The sequence below is a fragment of the Aristolochia californica genome, unplaced genomic scaffold (assembly GCF_029961685.1).
Source record: "Aristolochia californica isolate CCGP_79_NKW_82.1479 unplaced genomic scaffold, dmAriCali1.0.hap1 SCAF_14, whole genome shotgun sequence".
In the NCBI taxonomy this organism is placed as follows: Eukaryota; Viridiplantae; Streptophyta; class Magnoliopsida; order Piperales; family Aristolochiaceae; genus Aristolochia; species Aristolochia californica.
This window is the reverse complement of record NW_027181815.1, coordinates 9,640,249-9,657,629: the sequence shown is the minus strand read 5'-3', so window position 1 is coordinate 9,657,629 and position 17,381 is coordinate 9,640,249. Positions and strand designations below refer to the sequence as shown.

General features: G+C 39.7%; 3 protein-coding genes across 7 annotated transcripts; all 3 read left to right on the top strand.

Moving 5' to 3' along the window:
• The first annotated feature begins 1,822 nt into the window (after positions 1–1,822).
• On the top strand, positions 1,823–6,046 carry LOC137949990 (cytochrome c oxidase subunit 5b-1, mitochondrial). Of its 2 annotated transcripts, none has more exons than XM_068796301.1 (6): positions 1,823–2,069; positions 2,193–2,281; positions 2,394–2,444; positions 4,763–4,829; positions 4,935–5,014; positions 5,772–6,046. In XM_068796301.1, the coding sequence occupies exons 1-6, from the start codon at positions 1,901–1,903 to the stop codon at positions 5,820–5,822; spliced, it is 507 nt and encodes a 168-aa protein (XP_068652402.1). In that variant the 5' UTR covers positions 1,823–1,900; the 3' UTR covers positions 5,823–6,046. The 2 variants fall into 2 exon arrangements, with proteins under 2 accessions (XP_068652402.1, XP_068652403.1); XM_068796302.1 differs by having other exon boundaries at positions 1,824–2,054.
• Positions 6,047–7,484: 1,438 nt separating this feature from the next.
• Positions 7,485–9,157, top strand: LOC137950546 (probable receptor-like protein kinase At5g20050). The gene has a single exon (XM_068797079.1). It carries the CDS (start codon positions 7,596–7,598, stop codon positions 8,913–8,915), a length of 1,320 nt encoding a protein of 439 aa, XP_068653180.1. The 5' UTR covers positions 7,485–7,595; the 3' UTR covers positions 8,916–9,157.
• A 3,157-nt stretch (positions 9,158–12,314) lies between these two features.
• Positions 12,315–17,267, top strand: LOC137949841 (uncharacterized). Of its 4 annotated transcripts, none has more exons than XM_068796047.1 (10): positions 12,315–12,395; positions 12,874–12,973; positions 13,554–13,668; positions 15,091–15,127; positions 15,328–15,397; positions 15,499–15,603; positions 16,054–16,204; positions 16,333–16,415; positions 16,680–16,773; positions 16,877–17,267. In XM_068796047.1, the coding sequence occupies exons 2-10, from the start codon at positions 12,943–12,945 to the stop codon at positions 16,962–16,964; spliced, it is 774 nt and encodes a 257-aa protein (XP_068652148.1). In that variant the 5' UTR covers positions 12,315–12,395; positions 12,874–12,942; the 3' UTR covers positions 16,965–17,267. The 4 variants fall into 4 exon arrangements, with proteins under 4 accessions (XP_068652148.1, XP_068652147.1, XP_068652150.1 ...); XM_068796049.1 differs by lacking the exon at positions 12,315–12,395 and adding an exon at positions 12,478–12,700; XM_068796048.1 differs by lacking the exon at positions 12,315–12,395 and adding an exon at positions 12,478–12,717.
• The last annotated feature ends 114 nt before the right edge of the window (positions 17,268–17,381 follow it).

The following is a 17,381-nucleotide window of genomic DNA, read 5'->3' as shown; positions in this document are numbered from 1 at the left end:
GACTTCAATACCCAAAAAATATTTCAGAAGTCCCAAATATTTCTTTTTGAATTCTTCGCATATATTTTCTTTGACTTTTTTTATACTATCTTCATCATTGCCGGTTAAGACAATTTCATCCCCATAAACAGTCAGTAATATTTTTCCTTTGAAGGTATCTTCACAAAGACAGAATGATCTACTGAACATTGATTGAATCCAAAATGCAATATTGCTTGGTTAAATTTGTCAAACCAAGTTTAAGGAGACTGTTTTAGGCCATTTAATGACTTCCTCAATTTGCACAGTAACTCCTCCATAACCACAAAGCTATGTGTTTTATGCATATATATTTCTTCTTGAATGTCACCATTCAAAAATACATTATTCATATCTAGTTGATACACTGGCCAAGAGGAATTATCAACAAGTGATAATAAGATTTGTACCAAGTTTAATTTAGCCACCGAAGAGAAAATTTCCTCATAATCTACTCCATAGCATTGATTATACCCCTTTGCAACTAGGTTGGCCTTGAGGCTAGCAATAGAACCATCTGGATAATGTTTGATTGTAAAAACCTATTTACAACCCACGAGTTTCTTGTCGGGAGGAAGTGGAACTAGGGATCCAATCTAATTCTCATATAATGTATTCATTTTTCTTCCATGGTTGTCTTCTATCTTGGATGCCTCAATGCCTCTTGATAAGATGGTGGAGCAAGGGTGGAACAAAATAGATGCAAATAGAAGACAAAAAAAGGTGAGAGACGAATTAAAATATAGGATGAAAAGTGGGGCGCCTAGGTGCAAGTCCTAGGTTATTTTTGAAGAGCTATGATAACTGTGGACCAAATATAAGAGGGAAAGATGGACTTACCTCAGAGAGATTCGTAAAATCCACAAGTGTGGTATCGTACGATGCTTCAACGGGCTGAAGTAGATCTACATCAAGTGGCACAACAGACTTCAGAGCAGCCTGAATAGATAAAAGACACAGAGGAAGATCCTTTGAAGAATAAAAGGTCAAGTCCTAACAAAAGTGACATCCCTAGAGACAATTAGTTTCCGAAGAGAAGGATTATAACATACATATACTTTTTCGGTATGAGAGTAACCCACAAAAATACACTTAAGAGCCTTGGGTCAAACTTACTCTTGTGTGGGGATGCGTAACCAAATACTTTCAAAGGAAGGGAAAAATGGGTATTTATTCGAAAATAACAATGAGTATGCGGACTTATGATTCAACATCCAAGATGGTAACCTATTAATAAGGAAACATATAGTAAGAATTGTGTGGAGGCCAATAAAAATAGGGTACATTCATAGAGTAGAGTAGGTCATGAGCTACATGGAGGAGATGTCGGTTTTTTCTTTCGACTACACCATTTTTTTGAGGAGTCTAGGTACATGATGTCTGATGGATAATGCCATTTAATGTCAATTTTTTTTAGCTTCAATTGTTTAACCTTTATGCTTTATGTCTTTATTTTTCCTATTGAAATGGTAAACACTTGTTTAAGTAGTAGGCTCATATTTTCTCTCTCTTTTTATGTTTATTTGAAAGGTTCAATTCAAATGGCAAAATGCACATGAAATGCTTGGTGATTCTGAAAATGCCTCTACCTCTCTTGTTTAATTTTTTTTGTAAACTTAGCTTACCCTCTCTATGAAGCTTGGAGGCAAATTCTTGATTCCAATATAGGTTTAGGTTATCAGTGTCTAAGCTTGTTGTGACCGTACCGAACGCCCGAGCCGTTCACCCGAGTTTGCTCTACGCTGGACCCGCAACGAGCACACGACGCTACCGTCGCCCTATAAAGAATTAAACGCCGCGCGGCTATTTTAACAGAATCATTTTGATCCGAGCTTCTGCGTGAGTACCCTGGTTGGGGGCGACCTGAGAACTTGATCCAGAGATGTGGAGAAGGCTAAACACTCTTGCTGTATGGCGATCGGCACTCGGTCTTCGCCGATCTGTACCTCAGGTAAACCGGTCTCTTGCGTCGCTTCACTCCTCCTCGCCGTCGTCGTCGCCGTTCCAGAACTCTCCGCCCTTCTTCTCTCAGCACGGTACCTCCGATATTGGTTTGCATTTCTCGTACCCCGGTTCATCGATCTTCACTTGCTTGCTTGCTTCCTTCCTGTGGCTCTTTGCTACCTAGGGTTTTCGTTCCTGATTTTTGTTCCGCTGGCGCTTTTTATGTGCAGATGTTTCATCGGGCGGGAAGAAGAGAGTGGAAGATGTAATGCCGATAGCCACTGGGCTTGAGAGGGAGGAAATTGAAGCTGAGTTGGAGGTGCGTTCTCTTCCCTGAGGCATCTAGGAATTTCATTCGAGCACAAATACTTGCTGTAACACTAATACGTGATGTCGGAGAGCTCATTTTGGTTTGTTTGATATGGTATCAGGGGAGTAAGAGGTTTGATTTGGACCCTCCGGTGGGACCATTCGGGACCAAGGTGAGCCTGCTTGTCTGAATTTTGATAGCTTCCTACCGGTTACGTTTTTGTTGATTTCTGACTTGTTCTGACGCATTTACCTTTTGTTATACTTATTTATTTTCTTGAAAATGTATTGGCTCTATTTTAATGGTTATAAATCAGAACTTTAAGTTGATTTATGGTTAAGGCCTTCATTCTTTTGGTATACATAAGTAGGTTGGTTGTAGATGAACCCGTTTTGTTATTTCATTTCTGTTCACCCCCTGGAAATATCAACTAGTGGAGGCAATGCGTTATGAATCCACCTGTCTTCCTTTCTTTTTCACAAATAGGTTGTTATGGGGTGTCGGTGGGACTACGAAATCTAGTGGAAACTATGTCCTGTAATCCTTTTTCTGTCTTGCCTTTTGATCCTTTATCATTCCTTGTGAATTAGCGCTGTTGATGTTTGATGATTTTCTGCTCGTATGTCCAATATTAGCGATCCAACGCTTAGTGTCAATAATATTTTCTAACTTTCAGTTATTATGTGATTTTTAAGACAGGTGGTCATTTTCTGCTGGAATATTTTAGTGGCACCATTTTCTTATTTTAGCGACCGTTTCTGGTACTATCCTTTTTAAATAATACAAGTCGAAAATATGGGATTGTAGGTGCTGTTTACCCAGGAGTATAAATTAACACTTTCAAATGTTATTAGAGATTCGAATTTTGGATCAAGATGCTTAGGAAGGCAATTCTTGGTGCACCCAGATTTATGGTTTTGTCCTGTCTTTTTCTTCGTTTATTTTTTCCCAGTGTGGAAGCTCTGACTGATGATGGGTGATAACGGGCTTTATGAACTGTTCATTGAACTCTACGACCTGCCTTCCAACTTGTTGCATTTTTGTGTTCTATAATTGATTATTAACCATGCAAGTTAAGATAGGAATATATTTTTATCATCATGGGGATGAAGTATATTAGAAGAGCTATTCCGATGGCATGTTTAATGCTGCTACCACTAACTTCAAACATTACGTAAGTTGGACATATTATTTTACAGTTGTATAGATTTGAATGTTGTGTGCTCTCACAAAAGCCTGAATTGTGGAGTAGAAGAGAAATATTGGAACTCACGTCAATGTATACATTCTCATGTAATAGTTGTTTTGCAGCCTTGACATGGCACTTGTCTTGGATAAAATTCTGTTAAATTGGATACTTGGATTCCTGTTCATAGTGTTTGCAGGCTTAGTTGGCTTCTAGGATGGTACTTATACTGGGTGAAAACCTTCTGAATGTGATAGGTGGATTACTTTCATCGGTGCTTGGAAGTACCTAATAGTTTGACTGGTTAGCAACTCTTTTTGAGCCTTTGTCTGTGTCCAACTTGAATGAAAAGCTATATAAGATACAAAAATATTGGTTTTTGTTGGCAACAAGCTGAGCCTAGTTTTTGCAGGTTCAGGTTTGACTTGAGCCCTAATAATGAGGCTCGAGTATAATTCCATTGGCTTGTGCTCGGCTTGACTCGTAAAAAATTATGGCTTGACTTGACTCAGACTTCTTTGTTTTACCTCTTATGCACAATGGTGTTTTTGTGTAAGATACATAATTTTGAGCTGGTTCGCGAGCCATTGACCTGAGCTGGGCATGGCTTGACTAACAAGCTTAGCTTCGGTGAGAATCGGTCTGAGCCGAGCTAACACCAATTCAAATCTGAGTCGCTCGCAAGCCAGCTGGCTGGTGCTATCCTTAGGGGTGTTATTCTACTCACACTTGTTGTGTTAGTTAATGCAATGTTGAGAAAAAAGCAAATTCCACAAATTGAAGTTGGAACATTTAGCAGATAACCATCTCAAAAAGAACATTTATCAGATACTGTACCATGGCATGGTACTTTGTTTTATAAATCTGTTACTCGTGGAACTCCTTTTGTATATTCTCTCTCTTCACTCTTACAAACGTTTGCAGGGTTGTTTTGCTTGGAAACTGTAGATAGTTTATTGCAAATATTTCTCTGTGGTTCAATTTTCCATTAACTCCATTTACCTTGACACCCTTGCTTTTCTTGTCTGGCTTTTGCTCCTTGCTTGGTTTTTATGCATTTTAGTTCTCTGACTTGTGCACATGTGTTTTAGTTCATTATATGAACATCCCCATCAGTTTTGTAAATCAGTTGATAGGTGCTATTTGTATGCTGTTGATGATTCTGAATCCTTTTCAAGGATTTTAAAAGTCAGTATTTCATAATTTTTGGGTGTGGAAATTATATTGTTGACCATGATTGCATTAGCCAGTATTTGAGTAGATGTATACTCCGATGAATTATTTTTCTTGTTTTTTGCTTGTAGGAAGCACCTGCCATTATTAAATCCTCATTTAATAAAAGACTAGTGGGATGCCCAGGCGGTGAAGGCGGTATGTATTTTATCGTAATTTTTTTTCTATTTGAAATGAACCTATTATTTATAATTTTAATTCTTCCAGAGGTCTAGAGTCATTTATAATTTATTTTGGCTGCAGAGGATGAGCATGATGTTGTGTGGTTTTGGCTGGAAAAGGGGAAGCCACATGAATGCCCTGTATGCTCTCAATACTTCATGGTAAGAGAAATGTGTCAGCTTGCTCTTGGGAACTTCATTTTGTTTAGAGCCTAATCAGCAGGGAGATAAGAGTATCACTTCTCACTTATCGTGCTAAAAGCTGTCAGTTAAAAATTGGTTTGGAGCTAATAGTTCACATGTATGTCCGGTATCTATTTCTTATTACGGCATTGTGGTTAAGATGCAGTGGACTATCATTCATGAAAGCTAAATGAACCAGTAGGGGTTTGTAAAACGACAATATTACCTTTGATATGAATTTTAGAAAACTATATTTAAAATTTGAAAGTAAAAAATAAAAGAATCTCATCTCTTTGACTCTCAAGATAAAGGGAGGCCTTGAATTTGTCTTCGTACCCGTACCCGTCCCCGTGCCCTGTCGCCCTATCTTGCCAGTCGTTTAGAAGAAGGACAACTATGTGCCCCCTAAAGCAGTTTCTGTTAGGATTTAAGGGTCTGTTTGTATTTTTCTCAAGTTTTTTATGTGCTGGGGACAAACTCAAATTCTCAGTTTCTATGCATAGATAATTTCTAAAAACTGGCTGTAATTCTTTTCAAGCAAGCTATGTCTGTCTATATATAAACTTGCACAAGATATATGGATAAATCTATATTTCAATAGTGAATTTGAGTTCTTTATTGGTGTTTGTCTATTAATTGGAGGATATTGGCCGTCCAGAGCTTTACTGCTGTTTGCTGAAATCTGATATATTGTCTTGGGTTGAGACCGTGTCTCTCTTTTCTAATGCGTGTGCAGCTGGAAGTGGTTGGCGAAGGAGGTCCTCCCCCGGAGGATGGTCTGCATTGATTTTGGACACACTGTGGATGAGGCAAGCGTTTTCCATGGTGGAATAAGAAAATTGGTGAGGCGCGAGAGACAGTTTCTGCTTCATAGTGTAGTATCAAAAATTGCTTGTCATTCTCTGCCGTTGTTGGGTATTCATTTCTTGACAGACTCCGAGTTCGACAATTTTTGCTCGGTGATTTTGTTTCACGATATGATCACCTGTTAAAATGCCTGTTTTAAATGCTTCTCAAATAATTCATGATAAGTAAGTGAGTTTCAGTCAATCTTCTCGAATTTGTCGTGCGTTATATAAGTGAATCATTCAGTCGTCATTTACAAATCCAAGCCTCCAATATCTGTAAATGGGAGTTAGATGCATGATCAAGAGTAAGTGACCTTATTACAGTTGCTTCCTAACAAGACAATTCTTCTAGGGTTCAGCTGCTTCCAATTATTTCAAATATGACCGTACCTCACCAAGGTAAGTCCTTTGAATCGAAACTTTATCTAGCAGAGCGATGAAGCTCTCTATCTGGCAAGTTAGCTTGTGCAGTTTCACGGTAACTGTACATCGGCGGAACGTTCCGGGAAGCCTGTCTTATTTGAGATGGTAAAAGAGTGAGGATCCTCCCTAATGTTCTTGAGTCTTTTAGCGAGGTTCGATGAAGTGTCTGAGGCAATAAGGACAACCGAAGTAGTGAGTTTATTGGTGGATGTGTTTTTTCTGGGAAGAGATTGGTGGGTTTTAACGCTTGGGTCTTCCCTTATGTCGCTGCACTGTTTAAGGGAGCCTCTGCTCAGTCAGGCCCGCTATTGTGATCGATTTCTTGAGCTTTGTTGAAGTCTAAAATCTCATCTCCTCAGTTGACTTGGAAGGCCTGCAATAATGGGGGCGAGTAACTGTCCCTGGTTCCTGTCCGACAAATGTCCCTATCCCCAGCCCGAGTCCAAAATGGTGGCGGCAGTAAGAAGAATGGACGAGGATGTGAAATAACAAAATTACATTCGATTAGGGTTCTAAAAATCTTAGAAAGGAAGTTAAATCAATCGTAAATATCGAAATTTGAGTAATGAGAAACTTACCATTTCTGTGGCAACAGGCACGGTCGGAAATCGATTCGAAGGCAACCGGCCGGGGACGACGACGGGATATTTGGGAAATTTTAGGTTTCTGAATTTTTTTTCTTTTATAAATGCCCTTTTATTAAAATTAAACGCTTATGGCTGACAGAAACCCGATCCGATGCCCACCCGGCACCTACTGTGCGATCGATACAAATGCAGGATCCTCGTTTCTGCGAGAAATCAACGCGGAGTTTGAACGATTCAAGTTGGAAGAACGAAGAAAGACAATAAAACACACAAAAAAAAAAAAATTGATTTCAAATTCAAAACCGTGTGGTCACTCTATTATTAAATTGGGAGGACAAAGCCACTCTCTTCTCCGGCAGAGATGTAATCGATGACAATTTCGCCTCATGTCATCCTAAGCAAATGTCAGAGTAGAACTTAAGCATAATAAATTAAAGAACTGTCTTTGATCTGAAATTACTCGTACGAGTTCACAAATCGTCTGTGACATGAGCTCATTGGTGCTCGGGTCAATTTTCTGATATTAGAAAACTGGACGTTAACATATAGGTCCCGCGCTTAATTTAAGTATTCACATCCGTTCAAGACGAAACCTCCGAATTCCCAAATTGTTAGAGGTCAGGAACGTTAACAATGGCGACGGAGTCGTCGAGTAGCTCACGGATGATCGAAAAGGGTTTCTAATCCAGCAAGGTAGCTTTAATGGAGTTCAAGCAGAGAAATTTGATCGCTGCAGCAAGTATCACCGCGCTCCTTATTCTGGTCGTCGTCCTCGGAGTATCTGTCGGCCCCACGAGGACATTCTTTGTCATTGCTGCCGCCGATGGTGCGGTAATTCTGGGAATCATCATCTGGGTTCTCTTCCAAATTGCAGTAAGTCGCCGTCACCGGATGTTCGTCCAGAATCATCTGGCTCTGGAGGGGGAAGAGCTCCGAATAGAGTACAGCTTCCTTAGGAAGGTGGCCGGGCTGCCGGCCAAGTTCCGGTACGAGGAACTAGAGGCAGCCACCGATAATTTCAGAGCACTGATCGGCCGAGGAGCCTCCGCGTCCGTTTTCAAAGGCATCCTGTACGACGGTACTCCGGTAGCAGTGAAACGGATCGAGGAGGCCGAGCACGGGGAGCGTGAGTTCCGCGCGGAGGTGATGGCCATTGCCAACGTACATCACGTAAACCTGGTTCGTTTACTGGGCTACTGCTGCGTTCCGGGCGGGCCCCGCTTCCTGGTGTACGAGTTCGTTCAGAACGGGGCCTTAGACGGCTGGATCTTCCCCCGGAGAGTGAATCACGACGGTGGAGAGTGTTGCCTTCCATGGGCTCTCAGGTACAGAGTCGCCATCGACGTTGCCAGAGCTCTCGCCTATCTCCACCACGATTGCCGATCGCGTGTCCTACACCTGGATGTGAAGCCCGAAAACATTCTCCTCGACGAAAATTTCCGCGCGCGAGTCTCCGACTTTGGGCTGTCGAAGTTAATGGGAAGAGACGAGAGCCGAGTGGTGACGACGATCAGAGGCACGCGAGGGTACTTGGCCCCCGAGTGGCTCCTGGAGCGGGGAGTCACGGAGAAGTCAGATATTTACAGTTATGGCATGGTCGTCTTGGAGCTGGTGGGAGGGCGGAGGAATGTCCTTTTGGTGGGAGACGGTGACAAGTCGGACAGGAAATGGTCGTATTTTCCGAGAATTGTGGATGGGAAGGTGAGGGAAGGGAAGGTAATGGAGGTGGTGGACGAGAGACTGATGGAGGAAGGAGGGGTCGAGGAGAGGGAGGTGAGAACGCTGGTCAATGTGGGTCTCTGTTGTATACAGGAAAAGGCTCGGCTGAGGCCTAGTATGGCGGAAGTGGTGGACATGCTAGAAGGGCGGGTACCGGTGGATGTGCCGCCGGAGACTGAGATGATCATGGTCGATCTTCTATCTATCGATCAACAATCCGGTGTAGCCGCTCGCCGATTGGAGAGCGGGTGCCCTTCGTCGTCGTCCTGTGCGATCACCGTTTCTGTCCTGTCGGGCCGGTAGGCTTTGCCAGGAGGCGTCTCCCGAATCGTCCGGCTTCTAACTCGGAATTGTCTCATTTCCTGTGTAGTATACTTGTTAGTAACATTCTTGTATCTGCTTTTTCAAAATTTTGCACATCTGAAGCGAAGGATCCCAGAGTTTTTATTCACAGAGAGTAGCTCTGCTTTCTCTTTTCCCCCTTCACCTCACCCTCTTTGGCTTGCAATTTCAAGGGTATCTAAGATGGAGCGAGACAGAGAAGGATTTCTATTCCATTTCGACTTGATAAAGGAGATTTAAGAGACGAGTAGTTTTGAGCTTGTAAAATGTTGCCACCCAGATTCTTCTCCATCGAACCTCCGGACTTCACCCAGTTACGAAATTCGCTACTGTTCTCAGTTTTTCTGAACATATCCTTTGATTTGACCCATCAGGAAGGAAAAAGGACCAATGTGAAGACTGCAAGTAAATGTGGTGCGCCCGTGAACATCTGATGATGATTCCCATCGGGAAGACTGCGCACCAGTGTGGCCACTAGAGAAAGTAGCTCGAGAAGAACAGATGTTCAAAAAGTGAGGAGGAACAGGAGACCCTGCTCCCCTGGTGCATCATCCAGATCAACCCATCATCTAATGTGAAGAATAATTTCCATTCCAGAAAAGACCCATCATCAGGAATCTTTCCGTTTGAATCCCCACGTTTCTGAGAAATAAATCCACCCAAGAATCAACACATTCCTACCATCACTAAACACACAGAATCGCAAGAAACTGAACAGCCCTGATGACCCCTCCTCAGATGTGCCAGTTCTAAGCATTAAAGCACCTTCAGAGCTCACTTCTCAACTGATAGTTGTATCAAAACCTCAACCTTTTAACTTCCAGATACTCAAAATTAGTGGCAACAGCATTTGGCATTGCTCAGTAAAAAAACGTCTGAAAGAGAAAACATATTCTCAGACCCCTCCCCCATCTGTTTTTGTTTAATATTGATGCTAATTCTTTGAAGGAAATTGAAAATGGGAGCTAATGAATTACACCCAATGGGTAGGAATGTAGGATTCTCTCCATGAAAAGAAAGAGTCGACATACTACCTGGATATGCCTCCAAATTTATTCTTCTTGAGAAGTAAACTTTGTAGAAGATAAAGTTGGATGTGACCTTTTCGTTTTTATCTAACCTCTTATCTGCTTTGTAGGTAAGACCTACCCAGGCATCACTTTTCCCAGCTTTAGCTGCTTACAAAAAGGCAGATTTAACAAAACAGATCCTCTGTTTTCTCCTCCAGATACTTGGTATCTCATCTGCTGGCAAAATGACCAAACTGTTGGGACCCTGGATTGAGTTCTGCATCTTCCATGGATTCAAGTAAACTAGCTAGCTTCGAGACAGAAAATCAATCGCTCCAGTCAAAGAACCAATCATGGAGTTCTGTGTCATTTCGTTTTTAATTCAGTAAAAAGATAGTCTGCGAATACAGCATCGAATCTGGTTTACTTGGTGCAAAGCTTTCGCCTGATAATGGAGGAGGGATTCGATGGAGAGGATGATATCTTGTTGGGGTTTTTCTTACCGGGCCGTGTACGTGAACCCCTCCACTGCTATTGGGTAGTCACAGAGACTCCTGAGACATCCCCACCATGACAAAGGGATCACTTCCATCTTTGAACAAGTTGCAGAATCCTAGTTTGGCAAAAGATTTAAAATTCTTGCGACCGATGCAGAGTGAATTAGGGGGCTGCACACAATCATTTTCTGATGCTTGATGGGTCTTATCATGGGACACAAACGTCTCCTCCACCCACCAGAGGTTCTAACATTGTTTCATTTTTATATCCCCATGCAGAGAGGATAAACAAGAGAGAAGCTTCCCGCAAACGAAGGGAGCTGTTGACGAAGACGATGATGCCAAAAATTACTCTCATCTTACACCTTTAGCACATGCAGCTTAACATTCAAATGACTTTGCTTAAAAAGCAAAGAAGAATACCTTACGGTTCTCGTAATTTAACGAGCTATCTTTCACAAAACAAGGAAAAGGAAACTGGGTTTGTCTGCCAGTGAAGAGGACACTTCAATCGTTGGCATTTTATGAAGCTGGCAGCAGAAAGAATATCAATTTATGATGATTGCTTGTCTCAGAACCATTTTTTTTTTTTTTTTGAAAAGTTACCAGCTAACAAAGATTTCCTCTGTAGGAAGACGAGACACCACTAACTGGTGACAGTCCTTTGGTTTGCCAAAGACGCGCCATTTCCTTGTCCTCAGGCTAATGGCAGTTGTTGTCAACGATGATGGCAGTTTAAATCAAAATTTTCTGGTGCCCATGAAATTTATTTCAGTTTACCAGTCGTGGGTGTATCTGATGACAAAGTAGGGGCTGTAATTACATTCGAGGAAGGAATCAATCGCACTCTTCTTGTTCCTGAGAACTCATAATCTTCCTGTCATTGACGGCAGGAAGGGCAAGTATCAAACAGAAGGGAAGTGGTCGATCACCTTCACTTTTGTTTCAATTTTCCATTTTTTCTCCACTCCATTGGGACAAAGTGACTCAAATAGCTATTCAAAAGCTAACTTGAACTCGAAAACATGAAAATCTTAGTTTACTTCTCTAAATCTAAGTAAAAAATACCTTCATCATTAGTACAATTTAGTTGAGTAACAAATGCCATCACCCTCAGTGTTGCCACAATAGTTCCTGGTGAAGATGTAAATTATGTGTCACTATTACTGCGGCTATTCTACTATATTGTGTTACGAAGATGGGTATATATATTGATTATATTGTAGGTTAATTTATGTTAGAATTTTTTTTTTTTGTTAGTGTGCATAATGAAAAGTATAAAGAGGACAAAGAACAGGGTTAGAGAGAAGAAGGCGAGATAACGGGAAGGAGACATGGACGGGTGAAAGTGAAATGACAAGATCAGGATAAGGATTTCACTTTTTCTTAACAAAATACTTAGGTAATTCACTTTCAATGCATATTAAGGATAAAAAGTGAAAAAGTGGGTAACCCGGCATAGAATCAAGTTAGTAATTGCAGCATATTTTGAGCTTTGGATGTCTGGAATTAAATTAAAATAATCTTCATATAAAAAAAATCTGCAAACAGCAAATGCTCTGTTTAAGTTTAAACTTCTAAGAAGGATAAGAGGTCAAAGGAAGTTTCACGAAATCCGTAGTGGTATGGCGACATCCTCGATGGTTTCAGGTTCGAATTCGAATCATTTCAAATGTTCAAGAAAAAATTAACGAAACAAACGAATGGGATAATTTGGAATTTTGTGCAATGGCAATATTGCCATCTGATTGAGTCATTGGATTATTTGCTCTGACGGGGTTGCTTACGATGATCATCAAACCTCCACGAGTATATATAAATACACCATTCCGATGCTGAGAAACAAATCAGAACGGAAAAAGAAAAATAGAATGAAATAAACCGTATGAAAAAACAAAGGATCATTAGCTCTCATTGCCGACCCACAAATCCAGGTTGGTTTTTGAGAAAAAGCACGACCGGGATATCTTTCATCCCGCATTTTATTTTTTCTCGAAGTCTTCTTTTTCCATATTAGTTTTCGTGTCTGTAGCTTTGTGTTCCGTCTCTCTCCCTCCCTCTGATCTTTTATTTCAGGATTCATCAAAATATGAAACGAAAACAGACACGAAAAAGCTGTTTTGGTTATAGAAATATTCCTTGGTCCTTTTCTTTTCCGTGCCCACAGGCATTGATTCTTTTGTGTGCGAGCAAAACACGAAGCCCCTTCAATCTATAGTTGGATTCTCTCGCTCGGAAAGTGTGTATGCTTTCTGGGTAGTGCCCTTGTTTTTTCTAATTTATAGACTTTTCAATAACAGTCTTTTGCTGTTGTAAGCGAGGGATTATGATTCTCGGATGCATGGATTTTTTTGCTCGTTCGCCCAAGTGGGTATAAATAGAGAGTCAAATTTGTGTTTTTCATCATTGCAGGAACCGTTTCTAGTAAGTGCAGGAGCTGAGTTTTTTGAGGGTGTTTCTCACGCCGCCAAACTTGTCAACATGAGCTACGGAACTAGCTCTCTGGGTTCTGGTCAGATTCTCCCTAATCTGGTTTTCCATTTTCGACTTTTTCTCGTGTTTTGTGAGAGGGCTGTGCTCCATGTCTTCGAGGAATGAGGACATCCGTTTTTTTCTGTTATTTTTGCTTTAGGTTGCTTCTCATTTATTCACGCTGCTCGTGTTTGTGTTTTATAGTGACTGATGAAATGTTCCACGTATTCAGGGTGTTTTTGGCTTTCTCTGGTTCTTTGAATTTTCCTTTTCCTTTCATCTTTTTTGTTGATTCTTTGCGAATTATGTATTCAGTATCACGCAGAGAATAATGTCTATCCTCTTTTACCTCTTTTTTTCCCCCATTCTTCTTGGATATTTGTTGGTTTCCTGTTGCCTTCAACTATAGTGAAATGAAGCTCCATCACTGTCAGTCAAGATGCACAAATGTTTCTTGTGGTTTCTATTATGAACTTTCTAGCAACTCATCGATTGATATTCCTCATAAATGAATAGCTGGTCCATAAGTTGATGGTTGTTAGTTAAAGTTCTTGCTCGTTCATTTTAATATCCTTTTTTCCTGTTGATTTTCGTTTTGAGTTACATCAGTGTGCTTGCAGGCAGCAGGACTGCTAGGAGGACCTTTGAGTTTGGGAGGACCCATGTGGTAAGGCCCAAAGGAAGACATCAGGCAACTATTGTTTGGCTTCATGGTCTTGGAGATAATGGCTCGAGGTTTGTTTCTCTATTAATCTTTCCTCTCTTGATATCTAAGAAAAACTTGTATTCTTTTCATATTGAACATGTTCAATCTTTCATCATTTTTGAAAAGAAGAAAACAATCTCATTTCCTTAAAAAAGAATGAGCAAGTGAAAGCTGTATATTTCAGTTGGTCATTTATAAAATCAAGCCTCACTTGAGTTCACATCTATTGCCTGCATTTTAGTTCCTTCCACTGGGAGTGGCCATGTGGACACCATGTGAGCTGTGCACTCCGCAGTTATAAAATATTTGTCTTTACAATTATAAAAAAGATTTGAATCTATGTTTTGTTTTTTCACTCTTTTCTTCATAGATCATGGTTGGTGAAATTCAGTCCCTTGTCTGTTTCTGAAGCATATATCTTGTATAGACGGTGAACCTCTTCCAGTGTGAAACAGGAAAAAAAAGTATATAGAGAATGTCAACTTCTTGTCTTATTTTCCTAGAAGCATGGTTTTGTTTGAACTAAACCATGTAAAAGTTTGGAGTCTTTTTGCTGGAGATTCTTATTCTAATTGACTTGATAGGAGGTAGCACTCTCAGCAGAATAACTTATGGAGTATATGAATGTAGTGTTTGTTTTATACTTTTGTCTGCTACTGTAATCTGAACTGCTTCTGAAGGCCCTATAATAAAAAGCTAAGTATCTTTTTGGCTTGATTTAGGGACCACTAGATCTGGTTGCTTTTTTTTCCATGTAATTATTGAGCTCCATATACTGTTCCATTAATTTTTTTGTTTAAGTTGATTTATGTTAAGAAAAATATAGAAGCATATTTTTTGAAGTTTGTCTATTTTCAGCTTAAGCAGAAACTTGGGCTTTTTCTTTCTTCCTTCTTGAAGACGATTTCCTTTTGACTGCCTGGTTAACATAAATGGTGGCTCATTCTAGTTTTACTCTGTTTTTCACATAAGATTGAATGAATTCTTATAAAGAAAAAAAAAAAAAGGAGATTGTATGAGAATCTACTGTAAAATGTAACATCCTTTTGAAATTTACCTTGAATTTTCCATTCTGGTTTATTAATTTTGTACATGCTGTACTGTATCTTCCCTGTTAAACACTTTACAACTAACTAATATTTTCTGCTGATGCCTTTCTCAAATTGATATAAGATTTGTTATTTTTTCAGAGGGGTTTGCACTTGATTATTTTACAATTACCATATATTCTTTGTCAAGTTACTTATTTTACTATAATTTTAGGCTCCAGGTCTGGCCGACTTGCAGTTGTTCCTGCTTTCACTAACTAGCCAAAAGGAAATAGTTACATCCTAAATTTTAGCAGTTACTATATCATCATTTTTTATTGGCTGAGTGAATTTATTTTTTCAAAACTAGTATACATGGAGATATATCTTTAAATTTTTTCTATTTTTTCTTTTAATTTGCAGCTGGTCGCAGCTCTTAGAGACTCTTCCTCTCCCCAACGTAAGTTTGAATAGTGTTTTTGACTTGAGCTGATAAGGAGATGCATCAAATTGTCATGATCTATGGTTTTCATGAATGAATAGTGTGCGGTTACATAGTCAAAAAAATAAAAAAATTCTGTAATAAAAATTTCTATTACACTGTCAATTTTGTTTCTGTAACATATTTTGTTTTCTAATCTTTATTAGTTGATAATGTAGATCAAATGGATATGTCCTACCGCTCCTACAAGGCCTGTGGCAATCTTTGGAGGGTTTCCTTGCACAGCATGTAAGAGCTACTCTCTAAGTCGCAAAAATAGTACCTTGGAGGATATGTTCATTTGGCAAATATAGTACACTCTTGATTGCTTTCTCCACTCTTTTTTTCAGGGTTTGATGTTGGAGACCTGTCCGAGGATGGTCCTGATGATGTGGAGGGTTTAGATGCTTCTGCAGCACATGTTGCAAATCTTTTGTCCACAGAGCCTGCTGATAGTAGGTTTTTTGAAACTCCGAGTATTCAATAGTCTTTTTTCCATTTTGATATCAATCTACGAATGTATTGACTTTGCTTCAGACTTTTGATGTTCGTTCTGTTGAGACTGATGATTGATGCTATTTTTCATGCTCTGAACTTTCCTACAACTTCATAACTTTGATCTCTTCAAGTTTCGTTTTGTTAGTTTGTCTGTCCATTTCCATATTAGAAAATGAGACGTGTTGCACAAAGACAGGGATCCCATTGCTTCATACGTTTGTCTGGATGTCTCTTTATTCAAGAACATCTTATGGTTGAAATATGTTGAGGAGAGCATCTGTTTTTTAAGAAAAAAGTTGTTTTGTTAATGTGGTCATGTTTAAATTTATAAGTCAAATATTCCTTAGAAGAGAAGAAAAATGCAATTTATTTGAGTACTTGAAGCTTTGCCGTCTTTCAATTTACAGTCAAAATTGGAGTTGGAGGCTTCAGTATGGGTGCTGCAACTGCTCTGTACTCTGGCATTTGTTGTGCCCATGGGAGATATGGGAATGGCAATGCTTACCCTGTCAATCTAAGTGCAGTTTTGGGTCTAAGTGGCTGGCTTCCTTGTTCTAGGTTCTCTCTCTATCCTCATGAATTTCATTTATTTGTTTCTATAGCTGTATGAACTGCACAGTTTGTTGCCTTCATTTCTTTCCCATCTTTGGTATGTTCATTTCGGAATCTGTTTATTTGTTTTCCAGGAGTTTGAAGAATAAGATTGAAGGATCAGTGGAGGCTTCAAGGCGTGCCGCATCCCTCCCTGTGTTGCTTTGCCATGGCAAATGTAAGTATCTGCAGGTGCTACATTTGTTGACCTGTTTTTTGTTTTTTATTCTAGATTATGTTAGTTGGATCTAGTCTTACATGATGAATGCATGATGACATTGTCACCATATTACAAAATGAGTTGTTTTTTGTTTCTAAACTTGGTCTCCTTTTAATTGGCTTCACTTGGCACATTAAAAGACCATTGATGCCTCTGAAAAAGCAATAAATGCACCAAACTTTTCTAATTGTGAAGGAGACTGAGCTCTAATGTATCTTCCAGGGGATGATGTTGTCCTTTATAAACATGGAGAAAAATCTGCTGAGTGTCTAAGCTCGAATGGATTCAGAAATCTTACTTTCAAAACCTACAACGGGTACTAAGTTCATTTCTCCTTGCTTGCAATTTGTTGTAGCCGTGGGTTGAGACACATCCTACTCTGAACAGAAATTTATTTAGATTCATTCCATCCTCTGCAGGCTAGGACACTACACAGTTCCTGAAGAAATGGATGATGTCTGCAAATGGCTCACTGCCAGACTGGGGCTTGATGGATCTCGCTTGTGAATGCGGATTAAATAGTTGCTTTAAAATAAATGGGTGTGGAAGGATTCTAGAATGAAGAACATGTTGTATGTGTTTAGCAAATAGAAAAAAGAAGGAAGAAAGAGGAAAAAGAATGTAGTAGTAGTGGGTTTGGGATGTATGGTATAGTGGGCATTAGTTACCTGTTCCCTTTTAGTTCTCTTGCCTTTATAATATAGAAATGTTTGACATGTTTTGTCTTTTTTAATCTCAATTATCTTGTTGACTCCTTTATAGGATTGGTGTTACTTGAATTTGATTTTGATAATGGGGGTGGTTATTTTTCTTGAGATCTTATTCTTTCCAATTTGATGACCCTCCAATGTTTGTGTAATGGTTTTATGCTCAACCTTGGTTTATAAAAGAGTACATTATATTAGAAATCCTATCGGCTATTTA